General features: G+C 37.5%; 1 protein-coding gene across 16 annotated transcripts in view; it reads right to left on the bottom strand.

Moving 5' to 3' along the window:
• The window catches only part of RAD51B (RAD51 paralog B), a 723,675-nt gene that overhangs the window by 536,795 nt on the left and 165,880 nt on the right, over nucleotides 1-21,000 (bottom strand). Inside the window, exons 8-10 of one of the 16 annotated variants that reach the window (XM_032482242.1) lie at nucleotides 19,036-19,147; nucleotides 18,455-18,537; nucleotides 17,453-17,764 (exon numbers count right to left, since the gene is read on the bottom strand). The exons of the other annotated variants lie outside the window; for them this stretch is intronic. Coding sequence (XP_032338133.1) covers nucleotides 17,630-17,764; nucleotides 18,455-18,537; nucleotides 19,036-19,147 — 330 coding nt within the window. The 3' untranslated portion in view covers nucleotides 17,453-17,629. Of the gene's footprint in view, nucleotides 1-17,452; nucleotides 17,765-18,454; nucleotides 18,538-19,035; nucleotides 19,148-21,000 lie in introns of those variants that run through there. 16 annotated transcript variants of the gene reach the window in all.

The raw sequence follows: 21,000 nt of genomic DNA, 5'->3' as shown, positions 1-21,000 counted from the left end.
GTCTGATTCAGGAAATGTCTTTGCAAAGATGGGGAATTTTGCTAGTGCCTTTGAACTTTACTTTGTCGAAGTTATACTGAGTGTGGGAGTTGTGATCACTGGACTTATATCAGAGAAATGGGAAAAATAATCAAGAAGTACTAATTTTGCTAGCACTGTTCTCCCAGTCAGAGAAAATGCTGAGTCTAAAGTAGTGGCTACCGCCTGTCAGAATGGCTATCATCAAAGAAGAACACAAATAACCAATGTTGGCAAGGATGGGGAGAAAAAGGAACCCTCATACACTGTTGGTAAAAATGTAAATTCTGCAACCACCATGGAAGACAGTATGGAGGTTTCTCAGAAAACTAAAAATAGAAATACCATATGACCCAGCAATTCCACTCCTGGGTACATATAAGAAAGAAATAAAACCCACTAATTTGAAAAGATATATGCACCCTAATGTTCATAGCAGCGTTATATACAATTGCCAAGATACGGAACAACCTAAGTGTCCATGAGCAGATGACTGGATAAAGGAGATGTGGTATATATACATATATATATACACACATAATATATACATGTGTATATACAGAGAGAGAGAATATATACACACAATAGAATACTACTCAGCCATAAAAAAGAATGAAGTTTTGCCATTTGCAACAACAAGGATGGACTTGGAAGGCATTACGCTAAGTGAAATAAGTCAGAGAGAGACATACTGTAAGATATCACTTACATATGGAATCTAAAAAATATGACAAACTAGTGAATACAACAAAAAATAAATAGACTCACAGACATAGAAAACAAATTAGTGGTTACCAGTGAGGAGAGGGAAGTGGGGAAGGGCAGTATAGGGGTAGGAGATTAAGAGGTACAAACTATTATATATAAAATAATCTACAATGACATATTGTAAAACACAGGAAATACAGCCAATATTTTGTAACAACTATAAATCAAGCGTAACCTTTAAAAACTGTGAATCACTGTATTGTACACCTGTAACTTGTATATCAACTATACTTCAATTACAATATATAAATAAAGTAGTGATTACTGTCATTTTAATCTTTTGTTCTTATTTCCAAATATGGCTTTATAAATGGAAAACTATGGGATCGCCAGGATGTCCTTGTGACTCAGTTTGAAAATGTGGCCATGTGCTTGGCTGGCGAGACCAGATATGGTACCGTTTGCTAGTCTCCCAGAGACCTGGGTTCAGATACTCCCGGAGCGGTAATAGGATCCACACCGTGGTAAGGCAGGTAGATGTAGAGGGAGAGTGGTAGATGTGCATTCTATGAATCATGTGATTCCTTAACCTCAGCCAAGGGAGAGACTGTGGATATGTATTCTGAATCATAAAAAATAAGTAAGGTGCTGAGGGGAAAGCAAGCAAGATCTCAAAGGAAGGCAGCAGAGATGGGACCGCCATAAGTTATGGAGGGCCACTGTGAAAAGGAGTCGAAAACACAGAAGTTCAGTGTTAGCAGAGGCCCCAGAGACTAAGGATGTAGGAGTGCAATGTTATGCTGGGACTCCTCCCTTTGAGTGCAAACTCAACTTCCCCTGTGAGTATGCTCTGGATAGCTTATGCTTCAACAGTAAAACCCCAGACGCTTAAAAAAAATTCCTTTAAAGGTAGTTCCATGAAAAAGCACTGTATCTGTTGCTGGAGGGCCCAGCAGAGATCCTACTAGGAGCTGCCAACTAGCAGGAGGGTTGGAAGACAGCAGAGTGAAACTTTTCAGCAGTAGCGGGGTTTTAGGGTAAGATTTGGGAACACAGACCCAAACAATGAGCAATGAGGTCTTGCGGGGCAAGGAGGAGCATCACACAGGTAATATAACGTGAATGCCTGGAAAGTACAAAGTAAGATCATAAATCAAAGGCTTAGTAACATCATAATGCTTATCACCACGGGTGACCATCTGCTTTGAGTCTGTTACGGGATGTAATTGCTCCTTTCTTGCCAGCAGCCATTTCAGGAGACCCTGGTGGCACCTCTGGCAACCTGCCCAACATGGTCCTTCCCCTTTTGCATTTTGGCAGGAACAGTGAGGTACTGGGTAAAGGAAGTGGTTTGGTGAACATTATTGGGTTTGCAGTTTAACCAAAACCAAAGTACTTAGAATGGCATTGTCGTGGGGGTGTGCTGCATTTACTTCTCAAAAGAAAAACCTCCAGTACATTTGAGATGTGAAAAGAAGCCTTGAAAGCAGACACCTACTCACTAAGAGCAAACAATAATTTACGATGGATGAACTGAAAAGACATGCAACAGCACGACCACGTGAGAGCTTTTGTGTATGCAAATTTGCTTGCTTTTTAAACCACTGATATCCTGTTTCTGAAAACTTATTCCAAGCCTCTGTTCTCCTCTAATAGAACCCAATCAGTTTCTGACAGCTCTTTCCCAAACAGCTGTCTTTCATTTAATTTCATTTAGTGTGCAAACCGTTTCAAGTTGCATGCACAAGCATACTGTGAAGAATTCATTTTCTCTAGTTTCCTGGCGACGATAAAAGAATTTAATAATAAAAAAAAACGTTGAACTTTGGCCTGAAATGTTGCTGTCCTGCCGAAATGGTGAATTAGACAAGTGGAAGTGATCCAAAGGTTATTTGGTCCACCCCCTACCATGCAAAAGAACCTAAACAGATCCTTTCATATAATTATCTTACTTGTCCTTTTAAAATCTTGTAAGGAAAATTCAACATTCTCACTAAATAAATTTGGTCCAGATCCTGATAATTTGAAGAATGAACTTCCCTAGGGGTAAGTGCAGGGGGGCAAAAAAGAACTTAGAATTCACAAACTGGAACAAGTCAGAATACAGAATTAAAAAACAAGTATGATCTTAAAATGTATGTACAAGAGAATATTAGGAAAGATTTTGTAAAGGATGCTTAGCTCTTGAAGGATAGAGACACAACAGTGCACGGTAGTTTAGACTATGAGTTTAATAGCTTCAAATTCTACCAATGCTCCTCTAAGACACTTCTCTTATCTTCAAAATGGGTATTAACATTTATTGAGCTCTTGCTCTATTTCAGGCACTATTCTAAATGCTTTAGAGTCATTAACTTATAAAGAGATGCACATATAACAGAGCTGTAGAGATTACTTAAAGTGCTTGGCATAATTCTTGTGTTCAATAAATGGTAATAATTATTATCCCTACATTTGCTTATGAAAACCTAAACTGACCAACAAGACTTTGGCAACCCAAGCCCTAAAAAAAAAGAAATTAAAATAAGTAATGCTGCTTTGCTCCCTCCTCCTTCCCTCCCATTCAAAGTAAGGAACAACTTGAGGCAGAGATAAGAAAGAAAATGCAGTTTGGTCCTTTGAGAGAAAGAGAAAGATATGATGTCATTTATATATAGAATCTAAAATAAAAGTGATACAAATGAACTTATTTACAAAACAGAAATAGACTCACAGACATAGAAGACAAATTATGGTTACCAAGGGGGAAAGCAGGGGTGGAGGGGGGTGGATAAGTTGGGAGTCTGGGATTAACATATACACACTACTATATATAAAATAGATAAATAACTAGGATCTACTGTATAGCACAGAGAACTATATTTGATATCTTATAATAACCTATAATGGAAAAGGATCTGAAAAAGAATACACACACACACATACACACACAACTGAATCACTTTGCTGTACACCTGAAACTAACACAACATTGTATTTTCCCTATTTGAGGGAGAAATATTTCATGTAAAGGAGAGAAGAATGACTTATTTCAGATTGAGGGTGAATGTATTCAAAATCTACTTGCTATGATAACAGGGAAAAATAAATGAAAAAACTGTATTAACCTTACTTGAGGAAATCAATTAAAAAAAATTTTAAAGCACAATTTCCCTGATTGTGAAAACTAGTAAACTGTGAAATGAGCTATCTCTTTTAAGAGGTTTTTAAATTTAAGATTGTTAATTTCTTAGAATGCTTTTATTTAGTTAAAGGATGTTTAGGAAGAAGAGAGTGATGGATATCTCAAGATATCTCAAGAGTTCACTTAACTTCAAGATTGTATGATAATTAAAATGTGTTTCTAGCATGAAACCATTTTTTTTAAAGAAATTCAGGTTAACAAATAGCCATTATTTAAAGGAACCCACTCCTGCCACCTTTAAAAGTTGAATAATTTATTCTAGTTTTAGTAAGATGGATCACTTATTAATCTAGGTTCAAAACTGCTTTGAAGAATAAAAAATAAAAAATTTTTAAAAATATGCCAACTGTTCAAAGGACTGCTGAAAGCAACAACTATAAGCTTAGTTGGGGATTAAGGGAGCTAAATTTGGAAGTTGAATTGGGCAAAAAAAATACTAAAAAGCAAAGAGAGAAAGTTTCTGATGAGTAGGACCAATGCATGAAAGAGTTGATTAAAATTAACAATTCAAATGTGGCTGGAAATGGAAGCTGCCGTACAGAATTATCTCCATGTACACCAATGACTTGGCAGGCAGGCAATGGCTACAGGGTTACTCAGCATTCAATTTGACAAGAGGTTAAAACAATCTATCCTAAAAGGGAAGACCAGAAATGCAACTGGTGATGCCAGTGCCTTATGTTATCAAGTACTGCCGCCCACTCTTTCCCGTCCAGCTTCTATTACCGTCACCAGAACAAGTATGCCTGGGCCAGACACCACAGTCAGAACCATGGCTCCTTGCTGTCTACACTCCAGGCCCCAAATAACTGGTTTCTTTATCCAATCACCCTGCATAAGAGGAAATATTGTCTAGTAACTACAGCAGAGGATCCCCAGACACACCCTGGGGAAATGCACTGGGAATGTCAATGGAAAGTAACTACATCCCCTGCCTCACCCCCAGCAAAGATTCTCATCTTCTCTTTCTACCAAGCTCCTTACTTCTCTCAGAAAACTTTGCTTCCTGTTATAGAATGCTCTGGGTAGGACACACACTTCTCACTAGCACCATGCCAGAACACTCAAGAAATAAAACCTACTTCAATTCCATGTTTACAAAAGGAAGAGACATGGACAAATTCATACCATAAGCTGGGCTCACAGCCACGTTATAAAAGTCATATTCCACCTGCCTGCATTTTATCAAACCATGAATCGTTTCTACACTGACCCCCCAAGACTCCTGTGCTCTGGCCAGGGAGCAATTCAAGTGTGTGGCCATCAAGTGCCATGAGTAAGAGAGAATACAGGAAAAGAGCACTTTCTAAATCAAATCCATACCCTTGAAAATAAACATGTTTCCAAGTGATGTAATTACAACAATATGCCACTCTTGGTTTGAAAATTAATATAACATTAAGGTTTTTTAAAAGGGGATCAAGAAGGAAGTATAAACAAAAATGACATCATATTGTCTGTATCAGTCTTTGCCCATATGTAATAAGGCAAGCTGGTATAAAGTAAAGGCGAAAGACAGATAAAAATAAAGATTAAATAAAGTTTTATTGAGAAATAACTCACATACTATAAAACTCACTCTCTTACAAGTCAGCGTTTTTTAACATACTCACAGAGCTATGTAACCATCATCAATATCTAATCTAAAATATTCTCATTATCCCCAAATGAAACTCATTAGTAGTTGCTCCCCATTTTTCCTTCCATCTAGACCCTGGCACTCACTAATCTATTTTCTGGACTCTCAGTTCTAATCCATTCATCTATGTTTCTATCCTATGCTGGCACTACATTATCTGGATTACTGTAGCTTTGCAGTAGGTTCTGAAGTTGAGAAGTTGAGTCCTCCAAACTTTGTTCTTCTTTTTAAAATTGTTTTGGATAGTCTGAGTCAAAATGAATTTTAGGATCAGCTAGGGTTTTGACAGGGACTGTACTGAATCTGCAGATCAATTTGGAGAATATTTCCACCTTAACAATATTGAGTCTTCTGATCCATAAACATGAGATATCTTTCCATTATTTAGGCTTCTTTAATTTCTTTCAGCAATGTTTTACAGTTTTCAGTGTAAAAAAATCTTGCAACTTTTTTGATTAATTTTATTCCTACGTATTGTGTTATTTTGATGCTTAAAGTATTAGGTTTGAGCGTATCTTCTAGCTTTCTTGAAGCACCAAGGTTCAAAAGGAACAATTATATCCATAATCAAGCATGTTCAGACCAATGCTGGATGTTTATAAAACATCTTTAATAAAGAAGGAAATAGTACTGATTATCATGAGGCAGTAACGCAGCAGAATGCAGACTGGAATCAAATAAGGCAGGTTCAAACTAAAACTTGGTCGCTTATAGGATATAGAATGCTGGAAATTTTGTTTTCTTTCTCTAGCCTCAGCTTTCTCATTTATAAAATTAAGGCAATATCTATCTACCTTGTACAGTTTTATGTAGATTAAAAATAATATATGAAACATTAGCTTCTTAGGAGCTTTTTTTTGGTTTTATTCACTATTATATCATTAGCCTCTAAAGATCAAAGCCTTGAGGCACAGAAAGCACTCAAAATATTTGCTAAATGAATTAACAAAATGTCTAATGTAATATCTAGCAAAAACAAGGGCTTAATACATAGCAGCAGTAGTTATTATTATCATCATCATTACCATGAAGTTATCAACATTAGCAAAAGTAACTTAATGCGCCAATGAAATACTAAGCAAACCAAATTATAAGGGTACCATAACCTGAATGAAGTGAAAATACAAATAAATTTAGCCAGAAGCAATGCAAATCTGGTAAGAACAAAAGTAAACAACTCCAATGTGGCAGTTCATCTTTAAATCAACTTATGCTTAACAGTTAGCCCTCACCATCAGCGGGTTTTGCATCCAAAGTTCTGTATCCTTGGATTCAACTGGGGATCAAAATTATTCGAAAGAAAATCCAGAAAGTTCCAAAAAGCAAAACTTGAATTTGCCAAGTGCTGGCAACTATTCACATAGTATATACACTGTATTTGTAAGTATATAATAGCATTCACATTGTATTAAGTATTACAAGTAATCTAGAAATTATTTAAAGTATATGGGAAGATATGCATAGGTTATATGCAAATACTATGCCATTCTATATATGAGACTGGCGCATCTTTGGATTTCGATATCTGTAGGGGTCCTGGAACCAATCCCCCTTGGATACAAAGGAACTACTGTACTTGCTATTGTTGAATCTGGGTCAGGCTAGAAAACATTGATCCAGATAGTGGGAAATGTTCAAGGTTTGACAGAACAACGGAAAATAAAAAACCTACCATGTCTACATTATACTGATTCTAATAATATAAATATATTAATAGTGTTAAGAAGGTACTCCAATTTTTAAAAGTAGAATGGAATATTCTTTGGTTCTCATTTTCTATAAAGTACATTTTTTTCAAAAAGAAAAAAGTAGAAAAGACATAAAGAAAAAGAACCCCACAAATATGCCAGGCTAGACACATCTAGTTTCTGGGTTCTTATGGTTTTTCAAAACTTCATAGAAGCATCTGGAAAAATAGGAGAAAAGGACAAAAATCAATGCTCAAATCAAAATTCAAGTCCAGTTGCCATATGCAGCCTCTAAAAACGCCTTCTAATGTTTCAACAGACTGCTTTTTCATTTCCTGTAGTTTTATCTTCTAAAAGGATTAAGAGAGAGCTACTGTTTTGCATTTAAGACATGGCAGTAAGACTGTGACACACTCTAAACTCATGATTACTAACTAATTGGCTTTAAAATCAATTTTTTCCCCACCTCTATTTCACTCCCATAGCTGGAAATCAAGGGAAGATGATTCTAGAAACTGTTACAGATAGGGTAAAGAAATAATAAGACCTTCAGAGGACCAAATAAATAGAAGCCATATAATCCTGTCATTAATATTGCTAAACCTTGCTTCTGTACTTTTAAAAGGCTGCTTATTGTATCAAACAAGAGTAGCTGCTCTCACTGTTACATAGGATTTAAATGACTTTTCTAACTATAATAAAAGCAAAAAATTTACTTATAATTTCAAATAATACTTGAAGGTTAAATAATATATTTGGAGTCTGAAACTAAATTCCAGATATTGTTATCCTGGTATGCATTCTTTAATGATTTGCAAGTCTTCCTTTTGTCCTTTTAAAAACAATAAAACCAGTTTTTAAAAGTTTAGTAAAAAAAAAAAAAGCAAACAAAAGCATAAAATGAATGTAAAATTCTTCCTCTCTTACCCACAAATCCATAGTTCTACTCCCCAAAAGAAACCACTGTTAACTGTTTCTTATTAACAACCTGAAATTTTCCATGCATCAGCTAAGTATAACCAGTCATACATACAAAAAAGAAATTTTAAGTCTAGTATTGACAAATATAAACCATCTTCTTTATTACAAAATAAAATTATGCACATATCTAATTTTTTTTTATTATCAGTGTGAGACTCTAACACAGTAATTAGAGAACCTAGGAGCTTGAAGCAACTTTGAAGAGCGTTTACCAGTCTCCTTATTTTAGAGTTCAGGAAACTGACACTCAGTTAATTAGGTAACTTGCCCAAGTTAGTTAACTACCAGAGTTATTCCTAACTCTTAGCACTTGGAAGCTCTGGTATTTTGCTCCTTGCATAATTTTAAAGTTACTACTATTTCCTACTAGAACATCCTTCTCGCATGAGGAAGAAAAAATTCCTAAAGTTTAAAGTGAAGGAGGTACACACACAGTCTCTCCCACTGTTTCAACCTTCCACTCCGTCAGGGGGATTTCATTTAACAACAGTTACGCCTCCCAGGCAGACTCAACAGCCCTATTCACGTCAGTAGTCCTAAGTAAACAAGTAAAACTAAAGCGTAAACCTCCTGAATTCAGCTAACTCCTGCACAAGCACAGTAAAATGATGGATTTGACTTTCTCGGTTGAACGCCTAAGAATTCAGAGAGCTAACAAGCCCCTACCTGTACCCTGAGTAATAAATAAATAACGATATCTCGTTAAGAAGCTCAAGAGGCCAAGTTCTTGGTTTCATCAGAAGTGAATGAAATCTATCATGGATTCCTTGTAATCCACTTAGAAGAATCATGTGGGCCAATATTCACCCAATTGGTATGTGAGCAGAGACAGGATGTCAACAGTCTAGAGATAACCCTGCTCCAAAGCCACTGTGTTTATAGCAAGACTCTGCAGTGTTGAAAAGCACTTCACTGAGTGACTGCTAGTAGACTATGCAATAGAGTGGGCAGATTAGATAACCGAGTTTTAAGACACAGAATTCTGCTCACACCACGTGACCCTGGGCCTACCTTCTAAGTGCTTTGTTTCTCAGTTTCCTTGCTTTTTCAATCGGTCACAAAAGTATTTATAGGTTTTTGGAGGGGCACAGATTTCTGAGATTTCTGCAAACAAAGGCCTTGCTCCAAGAATCAAAATATAAACTGTGCTTTTTGAGTTCTTATAATTAAAACATCAACAAGAACAAAACAGAAGCAGCTGTTTGCCGTCCCTCATATCTTTGCAAGTTTCTAGAGAAGCCAGGATCTCCAAGCTCTATTATCTATTATATAATCTTTTTGCTGATTCTTTATGCCTTTCAAAATCATACAGAAATAGAAACTGCCCCTTAAGCCTGACCTGGCACTAAATACTAAAACTTCTGTAGATTGTTAGCAGTAAAAATGCCAAATGAAAATCTCCTGGATATGCTCTCTCACTCTGTGTGTGTTGTTACCTTGCGTTTCTGGGATTCGTCTCCAACATAAACGGTACTATTGTCACATTGAAGGAGGTTACCTCAGCCCTTCTGAAAACTGTCACTGGGTGAGTTCTATTCCCCAAAACAAAGACAGGAGAATAGGACAGGCAAGCCACAACTAATACTGACAAATGCCAACTGTCGCTTCTAATTGGGAATGAAATATACTAAGCCTGCAAAATTCCCTGCATTTTTACAGAAACAATTAACTATATTTTTCATCCATAAAGCATCTTTCTTTTAAGGAATTATTGATGCTAATGCCTTTTTTAAATTAATTTTTAAAAATTTTTTGCTCCCTGTCTGAAGTGGTCTGTCAGAAGTAGTCAATAATACATTTTCTTCTTCCATCCCAGGTATCAGCAAATAATAATAATAATAATAATAATAATAATAATAATAATAATAATAATAATAATAATAATAATAAATTTTTTCTCCTGTAATCTAGTCAGGGCAAGGACCATTCCTTTTCAGTCTATCCTCCAAGGAAAACTTGAAAAGCTTTCCTTCCTCTATTTGAACTAACATATTAAATTAACTTTGCACACTGGGAAAAAGAATGAGAAAGTACTGTACACTGGGGAGACAAACACAGAATATTGAAACAAAAATCACAGCAATCCGAACTATACTCACAGGAGTAACAGTTTTGAATCTCATTTACTGGCACTTAATAATGTAATTAATAACTTTGGTTTTTGTTCTTCACCTGTTGGTTGCCTAACTTCGTGCTATTTCATTTTATTTTTTTAATTACCGTATTCTCCACAGCAGGAAGAAAAACACAATACAATGAAACACAGTGTGGTCATTTATTTCCTAGATGCTCGCATAAAAGGTTTAATGGAAAAAAGAGATTGAATTATAAGGCTTTGAATTATACCAGAATTCATTTAATTCTTTCATTAATTATTCTTTATAAATCAATGAACTGCTATAGTTCTCTCCACTGTATGTAATAATAAACCATAAGTAGCTCAAAAGACATGCATCAACATAGGGAAGAAAAAGAGCTTTGGGGCCCGGATCTGGGTGGAGTCTCTGCATATCTGTTCACGAGCTGATTGTCCCCAAGCAAGAAACTTGACTTCTCTGGGCTTCCGTCTCCTTTTTACAAAATGGCAAGGGTGGGCCAAGTGATCTCCAAGGCTCTATAAATCCATGAAAGTAATGAATTATTTTTAGTCAGTTAAATGTCCATAGAGCCTCTGAAGTAGCTCAAACTCAAGTAAAAAGTATTTATTAAGATTAAAAAAAATAAGTAAGGCACAATGGAGGGACGAGGGACAGGGTTCAAACCCAGTCACTAGAGGAACTCAGTCCCACCCGACCTCCAGGTGGTTTACTGAACTTGGAACAGGGGCCATCCTGAAAGCCCACAAATTTTTGCTGAAAAAAATTACAGACCCTCAAAATTAAACCTCTGTGTAACCAGCCAGAGTTTTTACACATTCCACAGGCAAATTAGCATCCAATATGATTTATAAAATAGCTTTAAAAGCCTTTTTTTTAAACAAAGCAATCTGTATTTGATCGTTTCCCTCTACAGTTGAGGTCGTTGGAAATGCACCTCTGTCTCCTTTCTTTCCTATCAAACTCACACATGTTTACAAGGGCCGGCTCTAATCCGAGCATGCACAAGGTCATAAGACAGGAGGGTGATGAGGAAGAAAGTCAGCGAGAACTTCCCTCATCCTTTGAAATTTTAGCTCCTGTCCAGGCACTCCCTCTCACCCCATACTCCTCTCATAAAACATGGTATTTATTTATCTTTGATTCTTCTCAAGGGTGCCTGGAGAAGCCTGCCGAGTGAGCTGCCACCTTCCAGATTTAATCGGTTTTCCTCAGTTGCTGGGCAGCTCTAAATGCAGAAACCAAAAACTCTTCCGCTCGATTGGGTGTTCTCAATACAAGAGCTGGCGTGGCCTCACACAAATTTCATCTAAGCGGAACAATAACAATATTAAGTTCCCTCCTATCACAATGGCCCTAGTGTTATTTGGTTGGGTTGTCACTCCACCTGTCAGCTGCCACCAGGGGACAACGAATTTGCAAATTTACACAGTTTCCTTAGGAATGTTCTTTTTTTTTTTTTCTCTTTGGACTCTATGTTTCTGCAGCCCCTATTCTTCAAGAGCATGGGGGCTTATTTCAACAGAGACTTTTTACAACTTAACTGGAAGGGTACCCTGTTTACAAATGGGAAATTGCCACAGAACGGACTTAGCTTACTCAGTAAGCAGGTGACACAGCAAGGAATAGATTCCAAAGTTGTGATTTCTTAGATATAGAGAACAAACTAGTGGTTACCAGTAAGGAGAGGGAAGGAGGAGTGGTGGGATAAGGTAGTGGATTAAGAAACACTGACTACTGTGTATAAAATAAATAAGCAACAAGGATACATTGTACAGCACAGGGAATACAGCCAGTATTTGGTAATAACTTTAAATGGAGTATAATCTAGAAAAGTATTGAATCACTATGTTACAAACTTGAAACTAACATGATATTATAAATCAACTATACTACAATTTTTTTTAATTGTGATTTCTTGTCTTAGTGATGCAAAAGGGTCTGAAGTTTTAACCAGGGTTGTGGGCTAGGTTGGGGGCCTGGGAAAAGGAAACATATCTATATCTAGTTAAGGTAAGGAAATTTTACATACACCCACAACTCGTGTCAATTCAAAGACATAAAAACCGAAGACACTTTATTTCACATGTCCCTGAACAACATGATTAAATATGGCTCAGCTGGGGATCTGTCCCCGGATCAGTATCCTACTGTGTTAGGAGCTCCTAAATAATACAGAACTATGGGTTCTCCTCCTGGAGAAAAGAGTAGGAAGTGACAAGCAATTAGGGAGAACAAAGGGACTTTCCCATGGTGGGATTTTTTGAATTTCAGAAAATCAAGCAATTAAAGGAAGGTATGACATATAATATTGAAAAAGAACAGACTGCGCAGTTAAACAATAAACAATGCTAATGTTTAACAGTGTTGCTCATTGCTGTCCCCAGAGCCCCTAGGACAGGGCCTGCTATATAACAGGGGCTAAAGAATGTTATTCTCTCTGCCTAGAACCACCCCTTCCCACCCCACCCCTTCTCCACCAGGGCCACATGGCTCCTCTCTCATTCATTCAGGTCTCTGCTCAAAGGTTTCCTCTCTAGACATGCCTTGCTTGACCATGAGCTCTAGCACCTCCTTTTCCCTCTTCATTTTCCTTATAACACTTAACCCTACCCAACACTGTGTATCTGTTTGCTTACTGTGTAACAGTCTGTGCAGGAACTGTTCACTGCAGTATCCCCAGCCTCTCCAACAGTATCTGACATGTAGTAAGTACTCAATAAATAACTGTTAAATAAATGGTTAGACTGGATTATGGATTATAGACTTATTATATTCTGTATTCAGTCAGTCAATAAACAATTACTGGTTGTTCACTAAATGCTGGACACTGTCTAGGACTAAAGACAATGGTTAAGAAAAGGTTCCTAGATAAGGAAGTCATGGTAACAGTTTAATATGGGATGTGCCATGTGTTGTGCACAGAGGAGTACGAGGGCAATGAGAAAAGGCATACAACTCAGATTGGCAGGGCCAGTCCCGTTCTGTAGAATGAACTGCATGCGGGAGGAGATGGAACATGCAGCCAAGATGATGAAACTACAAGGTCAGCAGAGAGAAATGGCAGGAGGTAAGACAAGAAAGATGCAGGGGACTTAGCATGACGGGCCTGGATACTAAACTAAACCTAATCCTGGGAGCTGGAAGGAGTCACTGACGGCTTCAAGCAGAAGAGTGACAGGATCTGACGTGCATTTTAGGAACATGATGCCAATAGCAGTCAGGATAGAGGCAAGAAGATAGGCTCCTGCCATAGTCCAGACAGAAGCAATGAAATGAAGACAATTCACTCCTGCATTCATTCATCCATTTTTCATTTCCTGAACCAAAAATCTGAAGTGACTTCTTACGCAAGGCTACATGCAAGGCACTGGAAGAGGTAAAAAGCAATAGGACTGGAAACGGGCCAGCTTAAAATCTCTGAAGCAGGTAAACACAAAGAACTGGGTGACTGATTAGGACTCTAATATGACTGCCATGTGTATGATTTGGGTGACTAGGTACAGAGTAGTGCCAGTCACCAAATTAGGAAATAGAGAGGGGGAGTGGGAGGGAGAAATGGTGGAGGCAACTTTATTGGGGAGGGAGATTATTTGTGAAGTTTCAGACAATCTGAAGTAGAGGTTCAACATCCAGAGATGTCCAGTAGGCAGCAGACCGGGACTTTCTGGCCCTCATGAGAACAAGCTGAAAAAATCATTCTCTTCTATATAATAAACTCTTGAAACCTTCTATAATGGCACTTCTCTGAGACTCCAAATTTCCCTACTCTTATCCTCAGATGAAAACAATCAAATTCATTAAATTTCTTTCTTTTCATATAAATGTATACCTTTACTAAAAACATGAAGTTAAAGAAATACAAATTATAAGGTTAATTTTTCTAGAAAATAAATCTTTATGCTGACACTCAACAATAAAAAGCACCACCGAAATTCTGCTCATCTTTTAGAGTCAAGGAAGAAATCCGTAATAAACAATGGAAAATAAGAAGGAGATGAAAGAATGGAGGAAACAAATGAGAAGGATGAACATGTACACATGACATTCCCAGCAGAAAGGGGATTTAAACCTCACACACAATATTTGTACATTCATGTTCCGTACCAGTGAAATGGTTTGTGGCAATTTATGAAAACACATTCAATACAAACAAATAAGAAACACAAGATCAAAGAAGAACACAGGATAACAATGCTGGGAGTAAGATTACCACACAAATATTGCTTATTCCTCCACAGCTATTAGAAATGGTCTGAAATTTTGGCTCTCACCAACATAAAGAAAATAAAATCAAATGTAAGATTCATAATGCCCTGAGAGGTTTTTTTAGAAAATGAATCAGTGTTTCCTGATCCTGAGATCTGAGAGGAATTTCATCTCCAGGTCCTCTTAAAGATGATGGGGTGTGGTGTACTCAGTGACCTCCTCAAAAACTCTATCACTGACAGAACAGACAATTTCATCCAGCTGTTTGCTGCAACATCCATCACTGAAGGCCAGTGATTTAACACCAATCTTCTTCAAGCAGATTTTTGAGCAACAGGACAGCAGAGAGTTCCAAGTTCTAATCTCTAAAAGGAACCTGAATGCAGATGTTCACTGATGCAGCTTAGAAGAGTGATGTCCACTTCTTTTAGCAACAGTGGGAGCAGAGGGTAGGATTAAAGTTCTCTTTCAAAATGAAGGAGCCTAATGAAGATATCACACTCTATACAAATACAGATTTTGTAGAAAATGGCCCACGAAAAGTAACAATGCAGTCAGGCAGAAAAAAGATGAGCTTTGAAGTTACACTTGGCTTCAAATTCTAGTTCTGTTACTTATTGCTATATGACCCTAGAAAAATCAGTCTTTCTCTATCTGTTTCCTTTATCTATAATATGCAGGTTGTAATGAGGTATAAATGAGGTAAAAAAAATAAAGTGCTAGTACAGTGTTGAGTATGTGGGCATAAAATAAATGAGGGGGCGTGGGGCAGAGTATCAACAGAATTAATATAGCAAAAAAAATAGTATACATGACATTGAGGGGAGGGAAATATGGAATCCATATCTGGCAAAGGAAGACTTCTTTATACTGTAACACACTTGAGGATGGGCCAAAAGAGACTACTTCTTTTAATGGGAGTGTAGCATATTCCTCAAGAGTGTTAGTGGGTTGAAAAAAATGAGAAAACAGTGCTAAACAGACAGCATTTTTACTTCCTTCGGTTGCATATAGTCAGTGTCCCATGCTTGTTATAAATAGGAAGAATCTATACATTAAATAAAGGCCAATAAAATAACTCATTCATCTAATTTCTAAGTAACCATCTATGTATCACTTCTGTATATCATCAAATTTAAGATGCAGCCAAAAGAACACTTATGATAAATGACTTAATTATAAACCTATACAACCTAAAATTTTAATTTAACAAGCAACATAAAAAATAACCAGAGCCTGTTCTCAATAGTAACTACTCATTTTGTCTTATGGCAGGTGTACACATGCACTTGAAACGAAAACATCTGCTTTCTTTCTTACAGATATCTTCACCTAAGGGGGGGAAAAAAGAGAAATTCTTGTTTCTTCCACACAAGCTTTGAAAGCCAAAAAAAAAAAAAAAGGAAAAAAAAAAAACCCACGCCCAAATAATACAGTTATTTAGGAACATTTTTCTTCCTTACAGGGATCTTACTTATGAATCATAACACTTAAAATATTTTCTTTTTATTTTCCTTCAATTAACCTTTTATTGGCTGGTCATCTAATCTATTTTCTGGTCACCTCTCCTAAATTACATTCACCCTATCCCCAAACCACCAGGTTAATCACACTTCTCAGTCCAGAATATACTATTACTATCAGCCTATGCAAGGCCCCTCTCCTGGTCTATTTTAACTTACTGTTTTTCTCCCCTTTATCTCCAATCCCCATTCTCTCCTACTCCTAAATAAGCAAACATTTAATCGTCTGGTGTCTGTCTTTGGATATGGATTGTTTATTTGAAAAATAAAACATGTTGTCTTGTGTACATACATGTTTAAAACTTTTCCTAAGTGGTAATGTACTATGTATCCACAGCCTGCCTTTGTTTTTCACTAAATTCTCTCTTCAAACTTCATCCATGACGCCCTTTAGTTCATACCAAACTGTTGTGTTCTATTGACGCCCTTTAGTTCATACCAAACTGTTGTGTTCTATTCCAAAGTATGAATCTGTTACCTCAAACAATGCTGCTATATCCAAAAGTGACCTCTAGATGAATTAAAGCTTAAAAGTAAATGTGGCTAACAGGGAAAAAAAAGTGTCAGAAAATAACCCTGCAGTCCTGGATCCTAAAAGCATAAACTATAAAGTTAAAATATATATAATTTTTTATATATTTGACAAACTCAAAATTAAGGTCTACAACAACATGAAACCTTAAATCAAGTCATGGTAGTAAAAAGCCAAATAACTAACTAGTATATGAAAAAAGGCTCAACTTCATTAGTAATCAGAGAAATGCAAATTAAAATGAAATATCACTTTGTACACCCATCAGTTTGGAAAAATGAGAAAGTCTAAACAGCCAATCTTGGCAAGGATGTGGGGAAGCAGGAGCATTCATCTCCTGTTAGTGGGATGGATACAGACTGGTGTAGCCTTTCCGGGAAGCAATCTGGCAGCACTTAGTAATGTTCAGGATGTGTGTTCCCGATGACCCTGCAATCCTGCTCCTAAGTGCATACCCTGGAGAGTCCAAAGATGTTCCTACACCACTGTGAGTGGCAGAAGGAACAAAGAGACACTCCATTTCTTTTTTATGCAGTATAAAATTGTGTAGATCCAGACTATGAAAATATGTACCTCTTATTTCTATAAAAAATTTTAAACCAAGAGTCTGTTATACACTTTTTTTCTATAGAGCATGTCTGCAAGCCTGAAGTACAAAACAAAAATAGCGTCTCACTTTTGCAAATGTACATTATTTTCTCACAGACTCAAAAGGAATTTTTCTTAAATTACTGAATACTCTCTACACTCAAAGGCTCTAAATATCTCACACAGTCTAAATGGAAGAACAGTGCACTTTGAGATTTAAAGAATTTAGAACAATTTATTAGAACTGTAAATCTTACCCTGTTATTGCAGTGATGATGTGATAACAATCAAAGGATAAGAAAGTTGAGTTTTCCAAGGTGATACTAGTCATTTAATAACAAAAGCTTCCTATTTTTATTTTCCCACTCTGCCTTAAAATAAGTACAGTAATTAGTTTCCAAGAATTATAGCATAGAAACGCTGGAAGTTTAACAAGTCACAAGCTCTGAGTACTCCAAGTACTTTAAAGAAAGGTTTGATGGACACTGTTCATGTTAGTGTCGCACTTTCTTACAAAGTTTACGTGCACATGTGGCTCTGGAATCACAGAACATTCTCCAAGTGACTGGGATTTAAATAAAGCAATAATTTGGTCACCCTGGAAAATGAGGAAAAACAATCTGAATTACAAACATGGAACTTAGTTTTCTGTGGCATCTCTAAGTTTCCACATACTTTCCCCAACTTGCAATACAAATCTGAAATGATACCACTTGGTGCATAAAAGCCCTCAAATATCTGCTGCCTACAGCACTCACAGGAAACTACTATCCTGAACTATGGTTTAAATACAAAAGGTCTTTGCTCAAAGCCTATATTTTCACACACATGTCAACATTTACCTGATACAGAGGCTATCCGAAGAAGCACATTCAGAGGAAGCAGGGAAAGCTGGGGGAAGGGCGGGTGGGAGGGCTTGTGCAAAATGCAAGACAGGCTCTTGGCAAGGGTGGCAACTTGAGAGGCCCAGACAGATTGGGGCGTATGGCTTTGTTCCATCCAAAGGTCATTTGAAGCACAGTATTTTATTTTTATAGTAGGGTATTGAGTTCTGAGATCTCCGATACACCCCAGGGAACCAGCAAAAGCTAGTGTCAGCACTGTGCCAGCCCCTCGCCAGGTCACTAATGAAGGGGGGCACTGTGAGTGCACCCAAATAAAACACAGGAAAAGGCGAAAAAGGACTCCGAGCTGGGACCATTCCTTTTATCCCAAGGAGCAACCTTTTCTGTACTGAGGGACTAATGAGTCATGAACAGGAATGGGAACAAATGACACAGTGCGTTACCGGGAGGGACAACACCGGTCGGCTTTTGTGTTCCGTGGCTGGTTCAGTTTTCAGAGCATTTCCCACCAAGGACCAAAAGCAACCTGAACAAAGGAAATGGAGCAGTTAGATACTTGAACTGTCTCCTTTAATACTCCAGAGAATTGGGTGCTTCAGTCTGGAGTGACGGTGAGGGAGGGGAGGAGGACACAGGTGAGGGGGCCCAGGGAAATCAAATAAAGATGGCTTTATCTGAAAAACGCATAAAACCTTTTTGTTTCCAGAGTTGTTATTTTGAACTTCATCTTTTCTAAGGGACATGAACTCTGATCCCTTTCTCAAGGGAGAACAGAAATAAAGCCTAAGAAAGAATTTTATTTTTCCATCCTCACCACTTAATTAGAAGAGCCTTTACAGTGTTCAAGGTTTTAATTGCCTTCTCCCCCTCCACACCCCCCTTCTTCAGTTACGCCCATAGAGCAACTGAGCCAGAGCCAGAGGTATCTGAGGCTTCTCTCAAGGAGGAATACACACCAGCACAATGACCCTAGACACCATTTCTCTCCTTTCCTTCCTCCACCTCCCCCCACCCCCCGACCCACCATCGCCATCGCTCTTGCATGGAAACATCTCACAGCATTTCCGATGCACAGGAAGCTTTCCTGGCATGACTGATAGCAGCAGATGCTGCAACATGAGAAAGTTCCCAATAATCTGAGGAAAAGAAGAAGAGGAAAAAGAAAGGGAAGGGAGTTACTAAACAGAGGAAAAGAGGGGTTGAAGGGACTAAATGTTTTTTAAAAATCTAATAGATACATTAATAAAAATAACAGGGAGCCAATAAAAATTTGATTTACTTCCATATACTTGTAAAATCTAGAATTTTACGTCTTTTCTCTTTATTTACTATGATGTCACACAGGCCAGTCAAAGATATTTTCAGTTGGCTCAGGATTACTTCTTTAATCTCTGTCCCACCAAAGCTTAGACCAAGGACATCATTATTTATCTCTCTTAAACCCATGGAAAAATAAGATTCTTGATTTTGATTTGGAATTCTAACAATAAATTCAGAGTGTGCTTGCTAAGGGTACTGTAATAGTAAATAATTTTTAAATAATTAAAAATAATATCAGCTCCTATTTATTTAATATAAACAATGTGCTGGTATATATGCATGTCCTCTAATTAACCTTGATGCAAGTTAGACATTACCAGGTATTACTTTCTTAAAGATACTACAGAGCAAATAACTTTCTCAAGGCCACGTAAGTTTAGTCAATGATGGAATCAAGATTTGAACCCAATTTTTCCTAGATCCAAAGCCTACCCTCTTTCTATTAAACCACAGGAGAAAGAGAGCTATAATTAACCCTTTCACATTTGAACAGCATCATTTTTTTAAGCTTAATACTACAATAACCCAGAGTTTCCTACAGTCAACAGTCCATCATATACAACAGCAATAATGAAGAGTCATAACAAGAATGACGTATTTGCTAATTAAGGTAGACTAGTTGCAGGTGATCTCCAGGCTGTACTTCAACACCTAGATAAGTCTTCAGAAGTACTCAGAATACCCTGCTACTCTGATTACTTAGACTAGGATTGGACACCAAGCCCTAATGTAAACCATAGGTTCAGAGTCCAGTTCTAGAACATGCCTGTTACCCAAAGCAAAGAGTTATTAAATGATTGGAACCTCTGGGGATTAAGGTACCCTAGGGAATTTAGAAATGGCATGGACTTGGCCAGGAGTCTCTTAATGCCTCTGTCACTTTGAGCCTGGAAAGGTCCCCTCGACTGGAAGCTAATCCCAGCAGAATATGAACTTTCTTGATCACTACCAACATCCCTCCACTTTGAAGCATATCCCTATCTAAGATTAGCCCTTCTCCCTGAGGTCTGGACCCATTCCATCGCAAGTTGCTCCCATCTCCATTTTTTCCTCTCCTTTATCAACCTCTGTCTCCACTGTCTCCTTCCTATTAGCATTTAAATATGCTTAAGCTTACATGCCCTCCCCCATCCTCACCTCCTTTCATATACTATCTGCAGTCTCTCTCTTCTTTACAGCCAAAATATATCAAAGTATGACCTGTATCTGCTGATTCCACCTACTTACTCCCACTTTCTCTTTAACCAAATTTATTCAACTCTTGCAACCACCAGTCTACCAGGTTTCTCAAAAAGTCACTAATGCTTTGCAGTTGTAAAACCCAATGGTATTCTCAGTCTTCATCTTACTTGACCTCTCAGTTGAATTCAAAACTATTAAACACTCCCTTTTTTGGGAAATGTTCTCATCCCTTGGCCTCCATAAACCATACACTCCTGATTTTTCTCGTACTTCTCCAGCCCCTCCTCTTCAGTTCCTTGAGCAAACACACCTCCCAGAATGTTGCTTCTCACTATAGGCTGTCTCCTTGGACAATTTCATCTGCTTCCTTGATTTTAATCACATCAGTTATTCTCTGAAGAATATCAGATCTATACATCTATACTAAACCTGCCTCCATCCCTAGAAATGTAGATGCCATCCAAAGAATGGAGGATACAACAAGGAA

Source organism: Camelus ferus, chromosome 6 (genome assembly GCF_009834535.1).
Source record: "Camelus ferus isolate YT-003-E chromosome 6, BCGSAC_Cfer_1.0, whole genome shotgun sequence".
Classification (NCBI taxonomy): Eukaryota; Metazoa; Chordata; class Mammalia; order Artiodactyla; family Camelidae; genus Camelus; species Camelus ferus.
Note: the sequence above shows the minus strand (reverse complement) of the source record. Positions and strands in the feature narration are given on the sequence as shown.